General features: G+C 45.5%; 1 protein-coding gene across 7 annotated transcripts in view; it reads left to right on the forward strand.

Moving 5' to 3' along the window:
- GLB1 (galactosidase beta 1) overlaps positions 1-20,738 on the forward strand; it is a 121,526-nt gene that overhangs the window by 6,536 nt on the left and 94,252 nt on the right. For all 7 annotated transcript variants that reach the window (XR_015255927.1, XR_015255928.1, XM_086720350.1 and 4 more), the window contains exons 2-3: positions 17,134-17,303; positions 20,154-20,304. Coding sequence is in view for 5 of the 7 variants with exons in the window: in XM_086720350.1 (XP_086576476.1) it covers positions 17,134-17,303; positions 20,154-20,304 (321 nt within the window). In the remaining 2 variants the exon portion in view is untranslated. The remainder of the gene's footprint in view (positions 1-17,133; positions 17,304-20,153; positions 20,305-20,738) is intronic.

Raw genomic sequence — 20,738 nt, forward strand, 5'->3', positions numbered from 1 at the left:
ATGTTTATTTATTTTTTTATTAAAAAAAATTTTTTTTTAACGTTTATATGTTTTTGAGACAGAGAGAGACAGAGCATGAATGGGGGACGGGCAGAGAGGGAGACACAGAATCGGAAGCAGGCTGCAGGCTCTGAGCCGTCAGCCCAGAGCCCGACGCGGGGCTCGAACTCACGGACCGCGAGATCGTGACCTGAGCTGAAGTCGGACGCTCAACCGACTGAGCCACCCAGGCGCCCCTAATGTTTATTTATTTTTGAGAGGGAAAGAGACAGAATGCGAGTGGGTTAGGGGCAGAGGGAGAGGGAGACACAGAATCTGAAGCACTGAGCTGTCAGCCCAGAGCCCGACACGGGGTTCGAACTCACGATCTGTGAGATCATGACCTGAGCCAAAGTCAGATGTTCAACCAACTGAGCCACCCAGGCGCCCCAAAATGTAATGCTTTTTTTTTTAAATTTTTTTTTTACTTTAAAAAAATTTTTTTTGAGACAGAGACAGAGCATGAACGGGGGAGGGGTAGAGAGAGAGGGAGACACAGAATCGGAAACAGGCTCCAGGCTCTGAGCCATCAGCTCAGAGCCTGACGCGGGGCTCGAACTCACGGACTGCGAGATCGTGACCTGAGCTGAAGTCGGACGCTCAACCGACTGAGCCACCCAGGCGCCCCTGTAATGCTTTTTAAAAATGAACAATAGCGTGTGATAAATTCATGCTATTCCATCCTTTCCAAACATCCAAGCACCCTTTTCTCCCTTTATTTTGTTTTAAACTTTCTTACCGTGAAATGTAAAAACATTCGCAAAGTAGAGAGGATAGCATCGCGAATCCCCAGGTACTTATCATGCAGCTTCAACAGTTAAGACCATCCTGCTGTTCTTTCTCAGGTACTGCTGCCTCATACTGTTTCTTTTTTGGCTGGAATATGTTGAAGCAAGTCTTAGCATAGCTTCACCCAAAAATACTTTACAAAAAGCGTATCCATAATGCCATTGTATCCAATAAAAGTAATAGTAAGTCTTGGTTTTTAAGTAATCTCTACACCCAACGTGGGGCTCGAATTCATAACCGAATTCATCAGGAATCGCATGTTCTAGTGACTGAGCCAGCCAGGTGCCCTGGTAATAGAGATTCTTTAAAATCATTTAATACCTGGGTAGGAGATCTGGGGCTGGAAGCCCGGCCTTCTACCTCTTGATAAAGGTGTTTTCACCCCCCTCCATTTCAGGCTTAAGTAGTTGTATCTGTGACAGGTGAGCCCAGGATTAAATGCAATTGACTGTGTAGAGAATTTGTGTTCAGTTTTTCCTGATTGTCTCAGTTGTCTTTTTTTCATCGTGATTAAAAACACCTAGTGTCAAATTGATCATCTCAATGATTTTTAGGTGTGCCATTCAGTAGTGTTAAGCGTATTTCCGTTGTTGAAGACTCCATTCCTTTTTAAGGCTGCATAACATTCCCTTGTAGGTACACACTACATTTTGTTTATCCGTCCACCCATCCGTTCAGTGGACCTCTGGGTCGTTTCCACCTCTCGTCTGTCGTGAGTGGTGCTGCGACGAACACGGATGTGCAGACATCTCTTCGAGGCCCCGCTTTCTGTTCTTTTGGATGCACACCCAGGAGTGGGACTGTCGGATCATACGTTAGTTCTGTTTTTCATTATTTTGCGGAAGCTCACTACTGTTTTCTGTAGCAGTTCCACGATTTTACATTCCCACCACGATGTACGAGGGCTCTGGTTTCTCTACGTCTCTATGTCCCTGCTTGCTCTCTTTTTTTTTTATAATGGAGTGAGGTGATATTGTGGTTTGGATTTGCATTTCTCTGATGATTAGTGATGTTGAGCATCTTTCTCTGTGCATTTTAGCTACTAGTCCATCATCTTTGGAGAAATGTCAATTCAAGCCGTTCGCCTCTTTTTCAAATCAGTTTATTCAATTTTTGTTTTTATTATAGGAGGTCTTTATATATTCTCGATATTGACCCCTTATCAGATAAATGATTTGCAAATATTTTCTCTCATTCCAAAGACTGACTTTTCACTCTATTGGTTGTGCCCCTTGACAGGCAAAAGTTTTTAAGTTGGATGTCCTATTTGTCTGTCTTTGTTTTTGTGCCTGTGCTTTGGTGTCATATCCCCAAAATAATTAACCGAATCCAGTGTTGAAGATTTTCCCCTTTGATTCCTTCTAGGAGTTTTATGGTTTTGGGTCTAATATTTAGGTCTTTAGGCCATTTTGAGTTAATTTTTGTATATGGTATAAGGTAAGAGTCCAATTTCATTTTTTTGTATGTGGATATCCAGTTTTCCCAACACCACGTCTTTTTTTTTTTTTTTTTTTAGTTTACTTTTGAAAGAGAGAGAGAGAGAACAAGCAGGTGAGGGGCAGAGAGAGAGAGAGAGAGAGAGAGAGAGAGAGAGAATATCCAAAGCAGGCTCCAGGCTCAACTGTCAGAAGTGCCCAATGTGGGGCTCAAACTCCTGGACTGTGAGATTATGACCTGAGCTGAAGTTGGATGCTTAATTGACTGAGCCACCCGGGTGCCTCTCCCAACACCGTTTTTTGAGGAGACTGTCCATTCCCTGTCAAGTGATCTGAGAGTCCTTGTGAAGACCGTCTGAGCATATATGTGAGGGTTTATTTCTGGCCTCTCTAGCCTATTGCATTGGTCTGTTTGTGTTTTTATGCTGGTATCACACTGTTGATTACTATAGCTTTGTAATATCTTTTGGTATCCGGAAGTGTGAGTCTTCCAACTTTGTCCTCCTTTTTCAAAATTGTTTTTGGCTACTTGGGGTTCCTTGAAATTCCATATGAAATTTAGGATGAATTTCTGCAAACAATGGGGTGGGATTTTGATAGAGATTGTGTTGAATCTGTGTATCACATTGGGTAGAATGGACATCTTAATGTTTGTTCCTCTAATTCTTTCCTTCATTTCTTTAAGCAATGTTTTGTAGTTTTCCGTGTATGAGTCTCACCTCCTTGTTTAAGTTTATTAAGTATTTTTTAAAATGCTGTTGTAAATGAAGTTGTTTTCTTAATTTCCTTTTCGGATTGTTCATTGTCAGTGTATAGCAATGCAACTGATTTTTATATGTTGATTTTGTATTCTGCTATTTTGCCGAAAATTTTTCATTAGTTGTAACAGTTTCTCTCTCTCTCTCTCTCTCTCTCTCTCTCTGGTATATGAAACTTTTCATTTGTTTTTCTTGCCTTGTTTCTCTGGCTAGGACTTCCAGTACTCTGTTGAATAGAAGTGGTGAGAGCAGGCATTCTTGCCTTGTTCCTGATCATAGAGGAAAAGTTGCAGTTTTCGCCACTGAGTATGGTGTTGGCTGTGGGCTTTCATATGCGGCCTTTAATATGTTGAGGTGATTTTCTCCTATTCCACGTTTGTTGAGTGTTCTGTCATTAAAATGGCGTTGAAGCTTGTCAAAACTATTTCTGCCTCAATTAAAATGATCATGTGGTTTTTGTCCTTTATTCTGTTAACATGGCGATTGATTTTCATATATTGAATCATCTTTGCATTACAGGAATAAATCTTACTTGGTCATAGTATATAGTGCCAAGTTGTTGAATTCACTTTGCTGGTATTTTATTAAGGATATTTGTATCAATATTCATCAGAAATATTCATCTGTAGGGGCACCTGGGTGGCTCAGTCGGTTAAGCGGCCGACTTCGTCCCAGGTCATGATCTCATGGTTCATGAGTTCGAGCCCCACATCGGACTCTGTGCTGACCGCTCGGAGCCTGGAGCCTGTGTCTCCCTCTCTCTCTCTGCCCCTCCCCAGCTCACGCTCGCTCGCTCTCGCTCTCTCTCTCTCTGTCAAAAATAAATAAAAACTTAAAAAAAAATCATTAAAAAAAAGAAATATTCGTCTGTAGTTTTCTTGTTATGTCTTGTCTGGCTTAGGTATTAGAATAATGTTGGCCTTATAGAATGAGCTTTAGAAATATTTTCTCCACTTTGATTTTTTGCAAGAGTTTCAAGAAAATTGGTGTTGATTCTTTAAATGGTAGAATTCTCTGGTGAAGCCATCTGGTCCTGGATTTTTCTTTGAGATTTTCAGTTAGTGACTCACTTTTCTTTCTAATTATTGGTCTCCTCAGATTTTCTATTTCTTTGTGATTCAGTCTTGGTAGGTTGTATATTTCTAGGAGTTTTTTCATTTGTTCTAGATTACCCAGTTTGTTGGCATATTATCATTCATAGTAGCATCTTACGATCTTTTTTTATTTCTGTGGCATCAGTTGTAACATCTCCTTTTTTATTTCTGATTTTAGTTATTTGAGTCTTCTCTCTTTCTTAGTTAATCTAGCTAAAGGTTTGTAAATTTTGTTGATTTAGAAAAAAACTCCGTTTCATTGATTTTTTTTCTGTTGTTTTTCTATTCTCTCTTTCATTTATCTCTGCTCTGATTTTTACTATTTCCTTTCTGTTAGCTTTTGGTTTAGTTTATTTGGCTTCTTCAGGAATTACGTCTTTTTACAGTTCTTTTGTTAGAATCATAATCTAGAAACAAGGTCCAGGGGCACCTGGGTGGCTCAGTTGGTTGGTCTTCCGACTCTTGATTTTGGCTCTGGTCGTGATCTCACAGTTTGTGGGATTGAGCTCCACAGAACCCACTTGGGATACTCCCCCTCTCCCCCACTCTCCGTCTCTCTCGAAAATAAATAAATAAACCTAAAAAATAAAAAATAAAAACAAGGTCCATATACCATATGTGATATATTTCTTAAATCTAAGTCTATAAAACATCCTCCCTTCTTTGTGTTGTTTACTTGGTCAAGTTATCTGGATATTATTTCTTCGTATTTCCTACATTTTGGATTTGTGGTAATGTTTACTGTGTTGTACTATCCCTCATTTTCTGTGAACTGGTAGAGCTAGAGATCTATAAAAGTTACAGCCGGATAGAATCACGTTCAACTTTTTTCTTTTTTGGCAGGAAGACTTCACTGCTTTCAGTGATGCTAAGACTGACCCAGGTGTTGCCAGCTTGACCCCTCCACTAGAAAGTTCCTCATCATCTTCTCCTCTATGACTGTTTCAGCAGTCATTGATGGTTATTACCTAAAGTCACTGTTCCACTAGGGATTTCAAAATGATTTTTTTTTTTAACTTTGGTATATTTAATACAGAATTTAGTAGGCCAGAGTACTGAACAGGCTTCCCAGGACTAGTTGGTTACTTAGCTTTTCTATATTCAAGAGACAATGGAAACTTCTTTTACCTCTGCTCTGAATTCTGAAGGATTTTTTGGAGCACTCAGAAAATCTAATCATGCCATCAGCCCCCAAAGTGGTGATTTTTCATTTCATCATTTCTTCTGTATTTACTAACTGTGGTTCTTCTACAAAGAATTCTCTTCATCAACTGATTGTTCTGAAAACGTCTATAACGAAGGCAAGATAGATGCTAGACTCTTTCCCTCTATTCGTTGGTTTCCAGAATGAAGAGTTGATTCCCCAGCAAACTGCAAAGATGAACCCATAAGCTTTTCTTTGGGTTGGGAAGGAGTATCATGAACTTGACTCTTTTCATATATCTGATGTGTTTCAGTCCGTTGAAGTGATAAATCTTTTGATGCTTACAGTCTCCTGTCCTTGGCCAGTTGGAGCCAGATTGTTTCTGTGGCATTTTGTTGTGACCCTAATAGTTGTTGACAGTTTTGGGCTTATTTTGTACGTGTTTTGCCCCGGATTTGGACTAAGTAGTTTCTGGAAGGAGTTCCGGGTTCCTTTTAGTGGGAAATATTTAGAGGCTATGGTTTAAGTGTTAGAGGAGTTAAGTGCTGCTCGCTAGTGTCATTTCTAAGCTGTTTCAGTGGCTATTGCTAGGAAATATTTTTTTTAGGAAGAGAAAAAAATAAGTTATATTAGTATTAGTATAGTATATTATAGTATATTAGTATAGTATATTAGTATAGTATAGTATATTAGTATAGTATACTATAGTATAGTATATTAAATATTAGTATTTCCAATTCAAATGGCAGATTATGGGCTTTTTTTTTTTAATAGACTTTATTTTTTAGAGCAGCTTTATGTTCACAGCAAAATTGAGTGGAAGGTATAGAGATTTCCCACATAGCCCTGATTACAGGGTTTTTACCTCACTTTCTCTGATTTTATTTCTGAAAATGTTGGTTGCTAGTGACCAGTGTCATTTCTTATTTACTATATCCTACTTCTGTATATTATGGATTCAAAATAGCAATAAAAAAAAAATATTACTAGGGTGAAATCTGCAGGATGCAGTTTTGTTTGTTCGTTTGTTTTACCTGAAATGCAGCGTAAGATGTATTTTTGTCCTTAGGCTAAATACCGTCAAAATATTATTTCAAATTCACTTGAAATCGTCCTTTCCTGTGTGGAAAGTCAACTTTTAAGAATTGTTTTATAATTTTAAGACTTGTTTTTTGGTCTTTTTAGACTGTGTGCTTCACCTCTTCTCTGAGATGAGGGGGCAAAATTAAATCTGTAACTGCCTGCGAGTCCTGGAGGATTAGGAACTGGCCCCACACTTCTGTGTTTCTGCCATTCTCTCCTCCGTTCTGCCATTTCCCTGCCTCTTCCACTGCCATTCACGCTCTCCATCCGCCATCTTTAGGAATGCTGGATGGAAATCTTTCTGGAACAAGAGAGGCATAAATAAATGAACAGACTTGATGAAAATAGAATGCATAAGCCATAGCAGTTCATCCACAAATTCTTCCACGTCCATATTGATTGTCCCCATTCCCTGTGGCTCTTTTGTTTCAGATGTGTGGCTGATGTCCTGGTGCTTCCATAACACTGGATGTTTGAAAGGCTCTTAGCTCTGGCCCAAAGTTTGTTGTGGAGTCATCTGAAATAGTCCTTCTCCGTCTCTTTGTTCTGTGAGCTGAGGGATCTGGGAAGCCCATGTGTACCAACTCTCTTCCATTCCGATCTTCTCCACTGCCCTTAACTTGTCCCTCAACCCTAGGGCGCTAGTGGCCTTAGGAGGGTTGGGTCTCTGCCACTCTGGAGCTGAGCAGCTCACATCAGGAATTCTCCAGGCTTTTGGGCCTGGAGTGAAAGGGTATGTAGCGTGCTGGGGATGCAAATCCATTGAATGGGTGCTTTACCAGAGTTATACTGAAGGGCTTGAAGACATACTGTCTTCCCGTGGTCAACATACCTCCCAACCTGTGGTGTCACCGAGCTTTTATTTCTTTAATCCAGTGGAGGTATGTGCACAAGTAATGCAAATATGATTATTTTTAGTCCTGAGCATTAGGAAACCTGGGGAATGTTCACATTACCTGGTCATGTAAATTTTGGTATTATGGTTAACATTTTTAAGAAATGCCTATTTACGACTGAAATAATCTGAATGGAGTCAATAACTTTTAAAAATGTTATATTGGACAGTATGAGTCCCTGATGTGTAATTGGTTCAAGGATATTTTGTTTGTACTGCTGTCTTTTTTCTCCAGTGTTACTATATGCATTATGTACACGGGGGTCTTGGGAAGGTGTGCGCTTTGCCTTGCTTGGAATTGCTTTTTCTAAGTGTTTTGTGACCTTATGCATTGGAAACACTGACGCTCACAGCCCTGCACATGTGAAATAAAACCATGCTCTTCGGTATTCTGTTCCCGTGCCAGTTAATGTAGAAGGGGTGAAATCTGCACACAGGTCAAATTTTATGGTATTTGTATGTGGGGGGGGGTCAGCTCGGAAGGCAGATTCCCTCTTTCCTTCTCCCCCTACATTTCTCGGTGGCCTTACTTCTGTCAGAGGTACCACAGCTCCGAGATATTAAGGAGGCTGGCTCTTTTAGGCTGGATCCTCTCAGGTCCTTAGATGTTGAGGGGAGTCACTTTGCAGCCACGAAGCAGATTTTCCCTATTTACCTTGACCATGACCCTCACCATTTAGAAGCTGTCCCTTAGGGGTGACTCAGTCGGTTAAGTCTGACTTTGGCTCAGGTCATGATCTCACGGTTCGTGAGTTCAAGCCCCACGTCGGGCTCTGGGCTGATAGTGTGGAGCCTAGTTGGGATTCTCTCTCTCCTCTCTCTCTGTCCCCTCCTCCCCTCCACTCGTGCTTTCTCTCTCAAAATAGATAAATTTAAAAAAGAAGAAGAAGAAGAAGCTGTCCCTTAGGTGATGCTGCTTCTGTAGCTGTCCCTGTCACCCTGCTGCTTTTCCAAGCTTCAGAGACCTGTCACTGCTCCCTAGGTCCAAATAACATGATGTTGTTTATATATCAGACAGCGTGACAGCCCAGGGGATGTGCTGATGACCAGGGTCTCTCATGGGAGAGAGTGGGGCAGTTAAGGGGACCTGGGACCAGAGAGAATGTGTACTGCTATCCTGCCCACTTACAAATGGCTTTTGATCCTTTTTACTGATAGTTTTGAAAAGAACAGAACATTAGCCACAGACCCAATGCCAGAGGCTGCATTGACTACTCCAGTGACAACACTACACCCACACAGCAGGTGCCACTCGGGCTGCTACGTGGTTCAGTTAGCAGTCCACTGTCATCCACCATGATCTGTCTGCTCTGCAGGGGCTCACATGTGATATGAATGGGGATCTGAAGAGAACGTTCTGTGAGTCTCTGCGGAGGGGGCACTAGGACCTGCCATTCCAGGAGGAATTGTAGTCTTACTTCAGATTGGTCTTGGGTTGAGTTGGGGGAGTGGGCACTTGCACGATTTCCACCTGGCTCTTCCGTCCACGATGCCTCTGACTTACGGTAAGGGTTCTGGGGCTGTTAAGGAAAACCATCCCAATATGCACTCAGGACCGGGGAAATCGCTGGAGGATAGGCCCTCTGACTTGTTGGATCCACCGTAGAAGGACCCTGGCCATGGCACCCCTTTCTCCCTGATTTCCTAAAGAGTGATAAGGGGGAGTGATGGCATGTCAGATACCCTGGTATGTCAGGTCAAGTGTATCCAGCCATCCCCACAAGGTCTGGAGGACCATTTTCCTGAGGACACAGGTACCCGAGTCCTACTGGGGAGGGGTTAGGAGAATATTCATTGGGCGTCCTGGAGTGGCATCACAGAGTTCTTCCTCAAGGGATCCATCCAACCCTCCGTTCGGTCAGTTGGCTGTTTGTTGGAGAGCTGGCCCAGAGCCAGGAACTGGAGGAAGGAATCACAATTGTCCATTGCGGTGGCTGACATGAGCCTTTTGCTCACGAGTTCTTGATTACCTTTTTCTTGTTAGACGGGTCAGGCAGCATCCTTGCTGGTTACCCAATCATCCCACCCTCTGGAAATGCTGTGGTTGATGAGCCATTGCCTGAGATTGCCACCGGTCAGCACACCCTGGCCTCGCCGGTCGTTGTGGTAATTATGTTGTCCCTCGCTGGGACATTCTGGAGAGTGTCGTCATCCTGAGTGCCACAGCAGCATTTTCTGCTCCAGCCTCGAGGGCTCGACAGCCTCGCTGGGCTTCTCGAGGATGCCAGGGCCCTGCTCAGTGGAGCATTCCTTCCTGAAGGCAGTGTTCTCTGTCCTGTCTTGGGGGATGCAGTCAGATGGTGGCCTGTTTGGTCACCGTTTTTGCATTCCCATCTCCCTGAGACGTCTCACACGTTCCTCAGGATGCCACGCCCATCCTGGCGTCTCTGCCTCGTTTCCTATAGGCCAGTATCCTGTCCAGGTTTGGAGAGCTGGCTTCCAAAAGCATAGCAACTGGGTTAAGGTCCTTCCATCAAGATGGTAACTCAGAGGTCATGGGAGAGGGCACCATGTCAGTAAACTCCCCTCTATCCAGCCTCACATTCTGCGCCTCGAGATCCTGTCCCATGTGCCCGTGTGGTTAAGTCCTGAGCCTTACGTCTCTGGCCGGAGACGTCAGTCTTTAAATATTGCCGCGGAAGCTTTTGGCATCACAGAATGGCTGACTTGAGCCCCTCAAGCGGTCTTTCTTCAAAGCTTCCAAATCTGTTAATAAAAAATCAGCCGACTTCAATAATCCTTGTAATTACTGCTACTTACCATCCCCCCGCCCCATTCCAAGGGAAGAGCTACGGCAGATGCCGGCTGTCCTTCGGCCCATACCTCCTCCCAGGCCCGCACAGGCGAGGACCTCAGAATTTGTATTTACACACCCACTTAGCACCAGCTGTAGGGTTCTTGTTGCCGTTCGATAGATAAGAGAAATCTAAGTACAGGCTCACATCCTGAGGATCTGCTGTTTAGACTAACCCTGGTACCCACTGTCTCAGAGTGGGTTCCTCTAGAAGTAACACACGAGATAAAGGCTTGAGTGCAGGTGATCTGAGAAGTGAGCCGAGAGTGCAGGGAGGAGGGGCAGGTGAAAAGAAGCAGAAGTCTGTTTAAGGACGTATCATGGTTCTCGCTCTGGGCAGTAGGGCCGGGATCCTGCCAGCCATAGAAGGTCTCCAGAATTGTCTGCCCGAAAGAGGAGAATGCGGTGATCCACCCCCATTGGTTGAGGGTTTTCCAGAGGGGCATGGGAACCCCCTGGATCCCTGGGAGAGCAGGTTCCCATGTGCGGCAGGAAGGCACAGAGTCCCAAGCTGCGGGTCTGGGCTGAGACACTGTCAGCATAGAGTGTACTGAGCTCACAGAGGACCGTCCACGAGGGCTGCAGCTGACATGGGTATGCTTTAAAAACAACTCTCAACCTTCTCTTTTAACTCTTTACGTATCGAAGCTGTTCCTGCAAGGTCAAGAGCATGCCCTTCGTCTCAGGGGCTGCCTAATACTTAATCGTGGCGGGGGCGGGGAGGGGTACGTACACTCATGCACAATGCCCTTAGCCTAGAAGCCGTAACTCAGTTCATCAGTCCACTTTTTAATTTTATTTATTTATATTTATTTTTCCAGTTTTACTGACAAACGCCCATCACTGTACAAGTTTAAGGCATACAGCATGATGGTTTGACTTACGTATATCGTGAAATGATCACCACAGTATGCTCAGCTGACATCAGTCTCCCATATAGATACAACGGAAAGGAAAGGAAGAAAAGAAGGGAAAACAGTTTTCTCCGTGCCATGAGAACTCGTAGGAGTTTCTCTCTTCCCAACTTCCCCGTGTGTCACACAGCAGTGTCAACTACAGCCATCATGCGGTGCATCACATCTTTAGTGTTTCTTTATCTTTTAACCGGAAGTTTGGACCTTTTGACCACCTTTCTCCAATTCCCGCCCCCCACTCCCCCCGCTGGCTTTTTTATTTGTGTCATTGTTTTACTAGGACAAATTTTCACACATAGAGTTGAAAGAATTTTATGCTCACCATCCAGACCCTACCATTAACATATGGTGGCCATCCATGCACTCATCAGTCCACCCCATCTTTTGCATGTAAGCTGCAGGCATTCATGTACTCCCCACTCTGAGCACTTTAGCGGGTCCTGTATCATTAACTAGGGATCAGTATTTGTTTGTCGCTCTTTTTTCCCCCTTTTAAGGTGAACTTTACATACAGTGACGTATACAAACCTTAAGGGTACCATTCGGTGAACATGACAAATGCAGAACCCTGTACAGTCCAGATCCCTCATTCAGCTAGATTACAGTTACCCCAGGACGTTCGCTCGTGTTCCTTCCCATGCAATGCCTGCCTCCCTCTCCCAAAGGCAGCGACTCCTCCCCTTTTTTTCCCACCATAGATTAGATTTGCCTGTTCTAGAGCTTCACATGAATGGGCTCCTCCGGTGAGAACCTTTTGTGTAGGGCTTCTTTCGCTCAGCATGACATTTTTGAGATGTATCCGTGTTGCCGGAAGCCCCAATAGCTCTGTTGATGGATATTCGCTTCCTTCCAGTGTTGGACAATGATGGATAAATCTGCTGTGAACATTTGTTACAAGTCTTTTCATGAACCATGCTTTTGTTTTTCTTATAACCAAGAAAAAGCCTTTATTTTGAAGTGCGTTTTTTTTTAAATTTATTTATTTTGAGAGACAGATTGTAAGCAGGGAGGGGCAGAGAGGGAGAGAGACAGAATCCCAAGCAGGCTCTGCATTGTCAGCGCAGAGCCCGACGTGGGGCTCGAACCCATGAACCTTGAGATCATGACCTGAACCGAAACCAAGAGTCAGACGCTTAACCAGATGAGCCACCCCGGAGCCTCTAAGCTGCATTTGGTTTAAACAGTGTTGCAATTAAAAACAGACACACAAAGGGACAAAGAGAATACCCATGTATCCATACCTAGCTTCCATGATGATCAGCTTTGCTTTTTTTGTTTGCTCTTTTTCTTTTCCATCTGTAGTGACCTCAGAGGTTGTCATTCCACCCAGAAATACTTCTGGATGTATCTAGGGGGTGCCTGGGTAGCTCAGGCGGTTAGGCGTCGACTTTGGCTCAGGTCATGATCTCACAGTCTGAGTTCCAGCCCCACATCAGGCTCTGTGCTGACAGCTCGGAGCCTGGAGCCTGCTTCGAATCCTGTGTCTCCACATCTCTCTCTGCACCTCCCCTGCTTGTGCTCTGTCTCTCTCAAAAATAAATAAACATGACATGCAAAAAGATATTTTTAAAAATACTTCTGGATGTATCTCTGATGAGAACTTTTTTGTGTGTGTGTGAGGTCACCATGCCATCATTATAGCCAACAGAATGAACAGTTTTAATTCCACCCAATGCCTGGTCTGTATTCAGTTTTCCCCGTCGTAACATTGGGTTTTTTTTTTTTTTTTTGGCAGTTCATTAGAATCAGGATCCCATGTTGCATTAGGTTATTGTGGCTCTTAAGTTCTCTTTTGTTTTCTAACAATATCTTGTTTGATTTTTCAAAAAATTTTTTTATTTTTTATTTTTAATTTTTATTTTATTTTATTTTTTTAAATTTTTTTTTCAACGTTTATTTATTTTTGGGACAGAGAGAGACAGAGCATGAATGGGGGAGGGGCAGAGAGAGAGGGAGACACAGAATTAGAAGCAGGCTCCAGGCTCTGAGCCATCAGCCCAGAGCCCGACGTGGGGCTCGAACTCACGGACCGCGAGATCGCGACCTGGCTGAAGTCGGACGCTTAATCGACTGCGCCACCCAGGCGCCCCACAAAAAAATTTTTTTAAATGTTTGTTTATCTTTCAGAGAGACACAGAGCATGAATGGGGGAGGGGCTGAGAGAGAGGGAGACACAGAATCCGAAGCAGGCTCCAGGCTCTGAGCTGTCAGCACAGAGCCTGACGCGGGGCTCAAACTCACGAACCGCGAGATCATGACCTGAGCCGAAGTGGGACGCTTACTGACTGAGCCCCCCAGGTGCCCCTATCTTGTTTGATGTTAATACCATCAATCTGCTGGAGCAGCTCTATCATCGGGCTTCTAGAATGTCCCTCGTTTTGCCTTTGGCGCATTTTGCGTTCTTGTGTTATCATTAGATTACGGTTCATCTGAGATTCAAGTTCAGTAATGAGGACTGCTTTAGGTGGGGCTGTGTACCTCCTGTTGAGTGACAACATGAGGGACATAATGTCTGCTTGTTCCCTTTTTAAGAGGCTGGGGTTGGGGCGCCTGGGTGGCTCAGTCGGTTAAGCATCCGACTTCAGCTCAGGTCACGATCTTGCGGTCCGTGAGTTCGAGCCCCGCGTCGGGCTCTGGGCTGATGGCTGAGAGCCTGGACCTGCTTCCGATTCTGTGTCTCCCTCTCTCTCTGCCCCTCCCCTGTTCATGCTCTGTCTCTCTCTGTCCCAAAAATAAATAAACGTTAAAAAAAAATTAAAAGAGGCTGAGGTTGAGCAGAGGAATCATGTAGGTGTAACCCACAGGTGTTAATATCTATACGGTCTTTATTTCCCCCCGATGATATGTCTTTTAAGTCTCTCTTCTTTTAAATGCCCCCGGTGTTTCCACCTGAGGCCAATGGGAGCCTCTTCAGGTTAACCCCTGTGTCCTGCCTCTAACCACCCACCCCGGTCCTGCGACTTATACCACCCCCCCCCCCCCCCCCCCCCCCGTCCACTGCCCACATGCTGCTGTCACCATGGTCCCTGACTCTGCTTCCTTTTTGCTGCCAGAGTGCCAAACATGTGAAAACCGTGTTTTCAGGCACTCTTCTGTGTAAGTCGCTGTCCGTGGCCCTTGGCCTGAAGCCCAGGCCCATGACTGGATGTTGGGGCACATCTGGTCTGGTCCTGCCCATCTTCAGCTCCTGACTGCACCGTCCCGAGGTCCCAGGCCTCCCTCTCTGCATCCCCCACACTGTGTCCTCTGCCCGTGTCCTTCCCCTTGCCTCACTCCACCTCATCCTGGGGCTCAGCTCAGGCCAGTAGTTTGCAGCCCTGGCCGTACAGTAGTACATCGTCGTCTGGGCAGTTTTAGGAAACACCAGTGCCCGGGCACCACCCAAGATCAATTAAGCTCTGATGTCTGGGGGTGAGGCCTGACTTGGCGGTTTTTAAAAGTTGGCGCAGGTGATTCTGATGTGTGGCCCAAGTTGAGAGCCAGGGCTCCTTCCTCTGGGAAGCTTGTCCTTGTGTCCCACACCTGCGTTACATGCCATTTATTACCTCCGCAGCATTCCACTCTAATCCTGACCCCAGCTTTATCGAGACACAGTCGACGGCTAACACTGTGGGTTAAGCTGTGCGACGTGAAGGTTTTATCCTTGCTCTAACCACCTGGGCCTCACCGCGTTGACCCCTGGGTCTGTCCCGGGCCACAGGGAAGCTCCGTGCAGGCTGTGGCCACATCTGTGTGGCTCCCTCTGTTACTCCTCAGCACATAGTAGAGGTTTGGCCATATTTATGAAACGGACGGGAGAGAGATATTGGGGCTGGATTCGGGGGTTATTTCGATGCAGGGACGTTGCTGCACCGAGTGGGACAGAGACCTGAGTCCCTTTCTGCTGGACATTTCTCACCCACCACATCTTCTGTTCCTCCGAGCCCCTTGCCCTAGACAAGAGGGCTTCAAACAGCCTGTCCTTCTCCCGGTCGCTTATCCTTTGCTACCCGTCCCCAGAATTTCCCCACCCCACGCGCCGCTTCTGAACTCACGGAATGTGTGGGAAACCCTTGTCTGCCACCTGGTCACATACATGCCGTGAAAATGTCTTCAAACCCATCCGTTGGGCACCTGGTAAAAGAAGTAGCTTTTACATTTTTTTGTGAGTTTCTTTAGGAGTTTCTTGCCTTTGAAAGGCAGCTAAAGCCTTGTTTACTAGAGGAACAAAGTAATATTAAACTGACACTCCGGCCTTAAAAAAAAAAAAAAAAAGATTCTTGGGGAGCCTCGGTCGCTAATCGTCCGACTCTGGATTTTGGCTCAGGTCGTGATCTCACGGTTTCATGAGTTCGAGCTCCGTGTCAGGCTCTACGCTGGCAGCTTAGAGCCTGCTTGGGATTCTCTCTCCCTTGTTCTCTGCCCTTCCCCCAATTGCGCTGTCTCTCTCTAAATAAACAAAAAAACCTTAAAAATAAAATTAAAATAAAAAATGATTCTTAGATGATTTACTTGTTTAAAAAAAATTTTTTTTAATGTTTATTTATTTTTGAGACAGAGAGAGACAGAGCATGAATGGGGGAGGGTCAGAGAGAGAGGGAGACGCAGAATCCGAAGCGGGCTCCAGGCTCTGAGCTGTCAGCACAGAGCCCGACGCGGGGCTCGAACTCACGGAACGTGAAATCATGACCTGAGCCGAAGTCAGACGCTTAACCGACTGAGCCACCCAGGCGCCCCATGATTTATTTGTTTATTTTTGGTTAGGTCTATTGAGGTGAACTCACCTACAGTAAAGCTGTCCATTCGCCCCTAAACGATCTACTCTGAGTTGTTTAACTTTCCATCACGGTGCTTTAACTCCCTAAGTTGGATTTCAGGCGAGGTGTGATCAAGGACTCATGCTGTCACAGTTACTTCAAGGGAGACCTCCAAAACTGTCATGGACTGTGGTGCTGCTATGGAAAAAAAAAAAAAAAAAAGGTTTTTAAAAAAAGCCTAGGGGCACCTGGGTGTCTCAGTCGGTAAAGTGTCTGACTTCAGTTTGGGTCATGCTCTTGTGGCTCACGAGTTCAAGCCCCACATCGGGTTCTGTGCTGACAGCTCAGAGCCCAGAGCCTGCTTCGGATTCTGTGTCTCCCTGTCTCTCTGCCCCTCCCCCACTTGTACTCTGTCTCCCTCTCTCTCAAAATAAATAAAACATTAAAAAAAAAATTCCTAAAGCTGTGCAGGAAATCTTACCAAGAGTGGGGGACAGCACTTAATTGGTTTCTTATGGGTCTGGTCCTGTTGGCACCCATGACCCATCACTGCCTTCTTCCATCCACCAGAGGGCAGTGTTCTCTCTGCCTCCCCTTTGACATCTTCCCTTTCAAATTCTAGCATTTCAGCTTCTGAAGTGATCTCCAGTGTTTCTCGAAATTTGATTTGCCTAGGTTTTTTGATTTTGCTAGAAACACGCCTTCCATTGCAACCCCGTACAGACTTACATCTGATGCAACTCTGCATCTGTATACGTAACAACCGTTTCATAAACTAATACTTGTCTTAATTATGTGTAGTATGCTGATATTTTATTACTAAAAAAGCGTCAATCAAAAAAAAATTTTTTTAAGTGCCAGTCGTTGCCCAAACTGGGTTCATGATTCACCAGTGGGATTGCAGCCCCTAACTGGAAACAGATTGGCTTGAAGTTCATCTCGTCAGACATCCTGCATGTTTATGGCAGTGGAGATGTGGGTTCGAGAGAGTTCACCTGGTCACTGCCACACTTAGAGCACCAGCCAGGACTCTAGACCTCTCATGCCTTGCCTGCACCCGGTGACATTACTGTCGAGGTGCATCCAGTGCTCCAGTGAGTGACCGCCACAGGGAGGGAGGGTGTGATTGTGTCTTCCATTCCCAGCACATTGGGCTTTGCTCGATCAAGGAAAGAGTCAGCTCCGGCAAGGTCTTTACCAGATCAGTGCTGGCCTCTGGAAAAGTAAGCCCTTGGGAATCCTGCACAGGGGTCCTTCCCGGTGATTTCTGTTGCCTGAGTGCAGTAGCCACCGTCTGGGCAGCGGTTTGCTTTTGGGCCCAGAAGCCACGCACTGACTCGATCAGCAGATTCCACAAATGAAACAGGCAGGAGGCCGCCTGCCACTGAGAGTTTCTGCTCCCAAGATGGGGAAGGTGGAAGTTCTCACGTGGCCCCATCCCTGCCCCGTAGAATGCTTCCCGGAGGACGTTCAAGATCGACTACAGCCACAACCGCTTCCTCAAGGATGGCCAGCCGTTCCGCTACATCTCGGGGAGCATTCACTACTTTCGGGTGCCCCGCTTCTACTGGAAGGACCGGCTCCTGAAAATGAAGATGGCCGGGCTGAACGCCATCCAGACGTAAGTAGGAGGGCACTGGGCTCTCACCTGGGCCTAGACACCCGCGCCTGGAGACGGGCTGCCGCCAGCCGCGTTTCTCCGCGCGCCTAGCGGTTTCATTGCTCAGAACGGGAAACAGCATAACCCGGTGTTCTGGGAGGGGCTTGTCCTCAGCTCGACTGGCCCATCTTCAGATAATTAACCACTTCTTCCGATCTTGAACCTTGTCAGTGGAAATCGTGAAGTGAATATCAGCTTTGAAAGGAAAGGGAAGTAACCGTGATTGAGTGCTTGCCGTGCGCAGGGCCCTTTACACAAAGGATTCCATCCCTTCACTCCCCTTTATGGCTGGTGAGACTGAAATTTGCCCAAGTGCCTATTTTTGGCCAGAGGTCTCCCTAGAACTTGAAGGTAGCAATGTTTATAGGCGGCCACAGCTTCTCTCAGTTCTTGGGGGAGTGTGCCAGGTTAGGTAGGTTCCTGAATCCCAGTTTTTCTTTGTGGTTCTGCTGGGGTACTTCTCTAACTCCAGATAGAGAATTACCCCAATAACTATCTCTCCTCGTCTCTTCTGCTGTTGCAAGGTGACTAATTGGGAGAAAAGCTGGGTTGGCTGGCCACTCTGGTTTTTGCACTACTGATGAGGATTGCCTCTTCAAGATAAAGGGTGAGAAAATGCAGAGGCAGAGGCCTGGGGCATCCATTTCCTCCCTGTAGTTGAACACTTAAGCTCTGGGGGACCGGGGCTGTCTGTGCCATGGAGCCCTAAAGCCATGGGATTGTGGAAAAGGGCCATAAGCCAGGGGTCATCCGAGAGACCTCTGCGATGGCAGTGGGTGGCTCCGTATTCCAGTTTGTGTCCCATGTTTTTGTCACTTCCTGCGTGCTGCTCCTGACAAAATCTCTTGTAGGAGGACACAAGGGTTGGAGGGGTTTTTTGTTATTGTAATAATTTATTTATCTTTTAATTTACATCCAAGTTAGCATATGGTGCAACAATGATTTCAGGAGTAGATTCCTTAATGCCCTTGCCCATGTAGCCCATCCCCCCTCCCACCACCCTTCCAGCAACCCTCTGTTTGTTCTCTATATTTAAGAGTCTCTTATGTTTTGTCCCCCTCCCTGTTTTTATATTATTTTTGCTTTCCTTCCCTTCCGTTCATCTGTTTGTATCTTTTTTTTGTTTTTTAATGTTTATTTTTGAGAGAGAGAGACAGAGCACGACCCAGAGGAGGGGCAGAGAGAGAGGGAGACACAGAATCCAAAGCAGGCTCCAGGCTCCGAGCTGTCAGCACCGATCCCAACACGGGACTCGAACTCACAAACCGTGAGATCCTGACCTGAGCCCAAGTCGGACGCTCAACCGACTGAGCCACTCAGGCGCCCCTTTCTGTTTTGTATCTTAAAGTATTCATATGAATGAAGTCATATGATATTTGTCTTTCTGTGACTAATTTCACTTACATAATACCCTCTAGTTCCATCCACGTAGTTGCAAATGGCAAGATTTCATTCTTTTTGACTGCCGAGTAATACTCCATTGTATATATATACCACATCTTCTTTATCCATTCATCCATCAATGGACATTTGGGCTGTTTCCATACTTTGGCTGTTGTGGATAGTGCTGCTATAAACATGGGGGTGCATGTGCCCCTTCAAAACAGCACACCTGTATCCTGTGGATAAAAGCCTACTAGTGCAATTGCTGGGTCGTAGGGTAGTTCTGTTTTTAGTTTTTGAGGAACCTCCATACTGTTTTGCAGAGTAGCTGCACCAGCTTGCATCGCCAGCAGCAGTGCAAAAGACATCCTCTGTCTCCGCATCCTCGCCAACATCTGTTGTCTCCTGTGTCGTTAATGTGAGCCATTCTGACAGGTGTGAGGTGGTATCTCATTGTGGTTTTGCTTTGCATTTCCCTGATGATGAGTGATGCTGAGCATTTTTTCATGTGTCGGTTGGTCACCTGGATGTCTTCTTTGGAGAAGTGTCTATTCATGTCTTTTGCCCATTTCTTCACTGGATTATTTGTTTTTGGGGTGTTGAGTTTGGTGAGCTCTTTACAGATTTTGGATACTAGCCCTTTGTCTGATAATGTCATTTACAAATATCTTTCCCGTTCCGTTGGTTGCCTTTTAGTTTTGCTGATTGTTTCCTTTGCTGTGCAGAAGCTTTTTATCTTGATGAGGTCCCAATAGTTCATTTTTGCTTTGGTTTCCCTTGCCTTGGAGGGGTTTTCTTAATTTTTATTTTTATTAAAAAGCATTTTCAAAAAATAAATATCTCTTATTACCTTAGCATAGGTATTTTCATTTTCCCTAAGCCTTCCACAGGTATATATAATTTCTACATAGTAGTAATTAATGTTTATGTAATTCTGTGGTTTTTTTAAGTTGTTAAATAGGAATGGGCATTCTTTGTGGGTCATAAACTGAAATGTGTCCCCCCACCAAGTTTGGTTCACTTGGGTAACTGCTCTGAAAACTCAAGACAAGGCCTCTTTCCCAAGAGGCTGCCGAGGGGAGCTATGTGAGTGTCCTGAGGGTCCACAGTTCTGCTGACGGTTTAGAAATTCACATGAGGGGGGCGCCCGGGTGGCTTAGTCGGTTGAGGTCATGATTTCGTGCTTCTTGAGTTCAAGCCCCACATCGGGCTCTCTGCTGTAAGTGCGGAGCCTGCTTCAGATCCTCTGCCCCCTTCTCTCTGCCCTTCCCCAGCTCATGCTCTCTGTCAAAAATATATAAACATTTAAGGAAGGAAGGAATGAAGGAAGGAAGGAAGGAAGGAAGGAAGGAAGGAAGGAAGGTCGGTCACATAGGACAACTGGATTTTTGAGCTATTTCCAAGAAGGGGCTGTGTGTTTCTTGGCAGGTATGTGCCCTGGAACTTTCACGAGCCCCAGCCAGGACAGTACCAGTTTTCTGGGGAACATGATGTGGAATATTTTCTCAAGCTGGCCCATGAGCTGGGACTGCTGGTTATCCTGAGGCCCGGACCCTACATCTGTGCAGAGTGGGACATGGTGAGTGTGGCCAGACCTGGCTCTGCCCGGCTGGTGCGCATGACAGGGGCGGGCTGACTGGCAGGGATCTGGGGCAAAGTGAGTTAAAGCAGTTTAAATAGTTTCCCATTCCAGATGACAGTGAGTCTGTGACTACAGCCGGCATAGGGATCTTTTACCTCAGGAGGTGTCTAGGCAGAGAGGAACAGGGAAGGGTCCGAAGGCGTGCGTCCTCCCCTTGGTGCTCACATAACTCACTTTCCCCATCGGTTCACGGTACGGGCTCCGTCTACCTCACAGGGTTGTTGTACGATTAAGTGGGATGAGCCATGGAAAAGCTTTGATTATTCTCCAAACACTCCATTCATGTGATGCCATCTTACTAGTAAAAGGAAGTTATGATCACTACCGTCCCTGAAAGTTCTACACCACAAAGCCCGCCTCGACTACCCCTT

The sequence above is a fragment of the Puma concolor genome, chromosome C2, assembly GCF_028749965.1.
Source record: "Puma concolor isolate L17-30 chromosome C2, mPumCon1.1.hap2, whole genome shotgun sequence".
Lineage (NCBI taxonomy): Eukaryota > Metazoa > Chordata > Mammalia > Carnivora > Felidae > Puma > Puma concolor.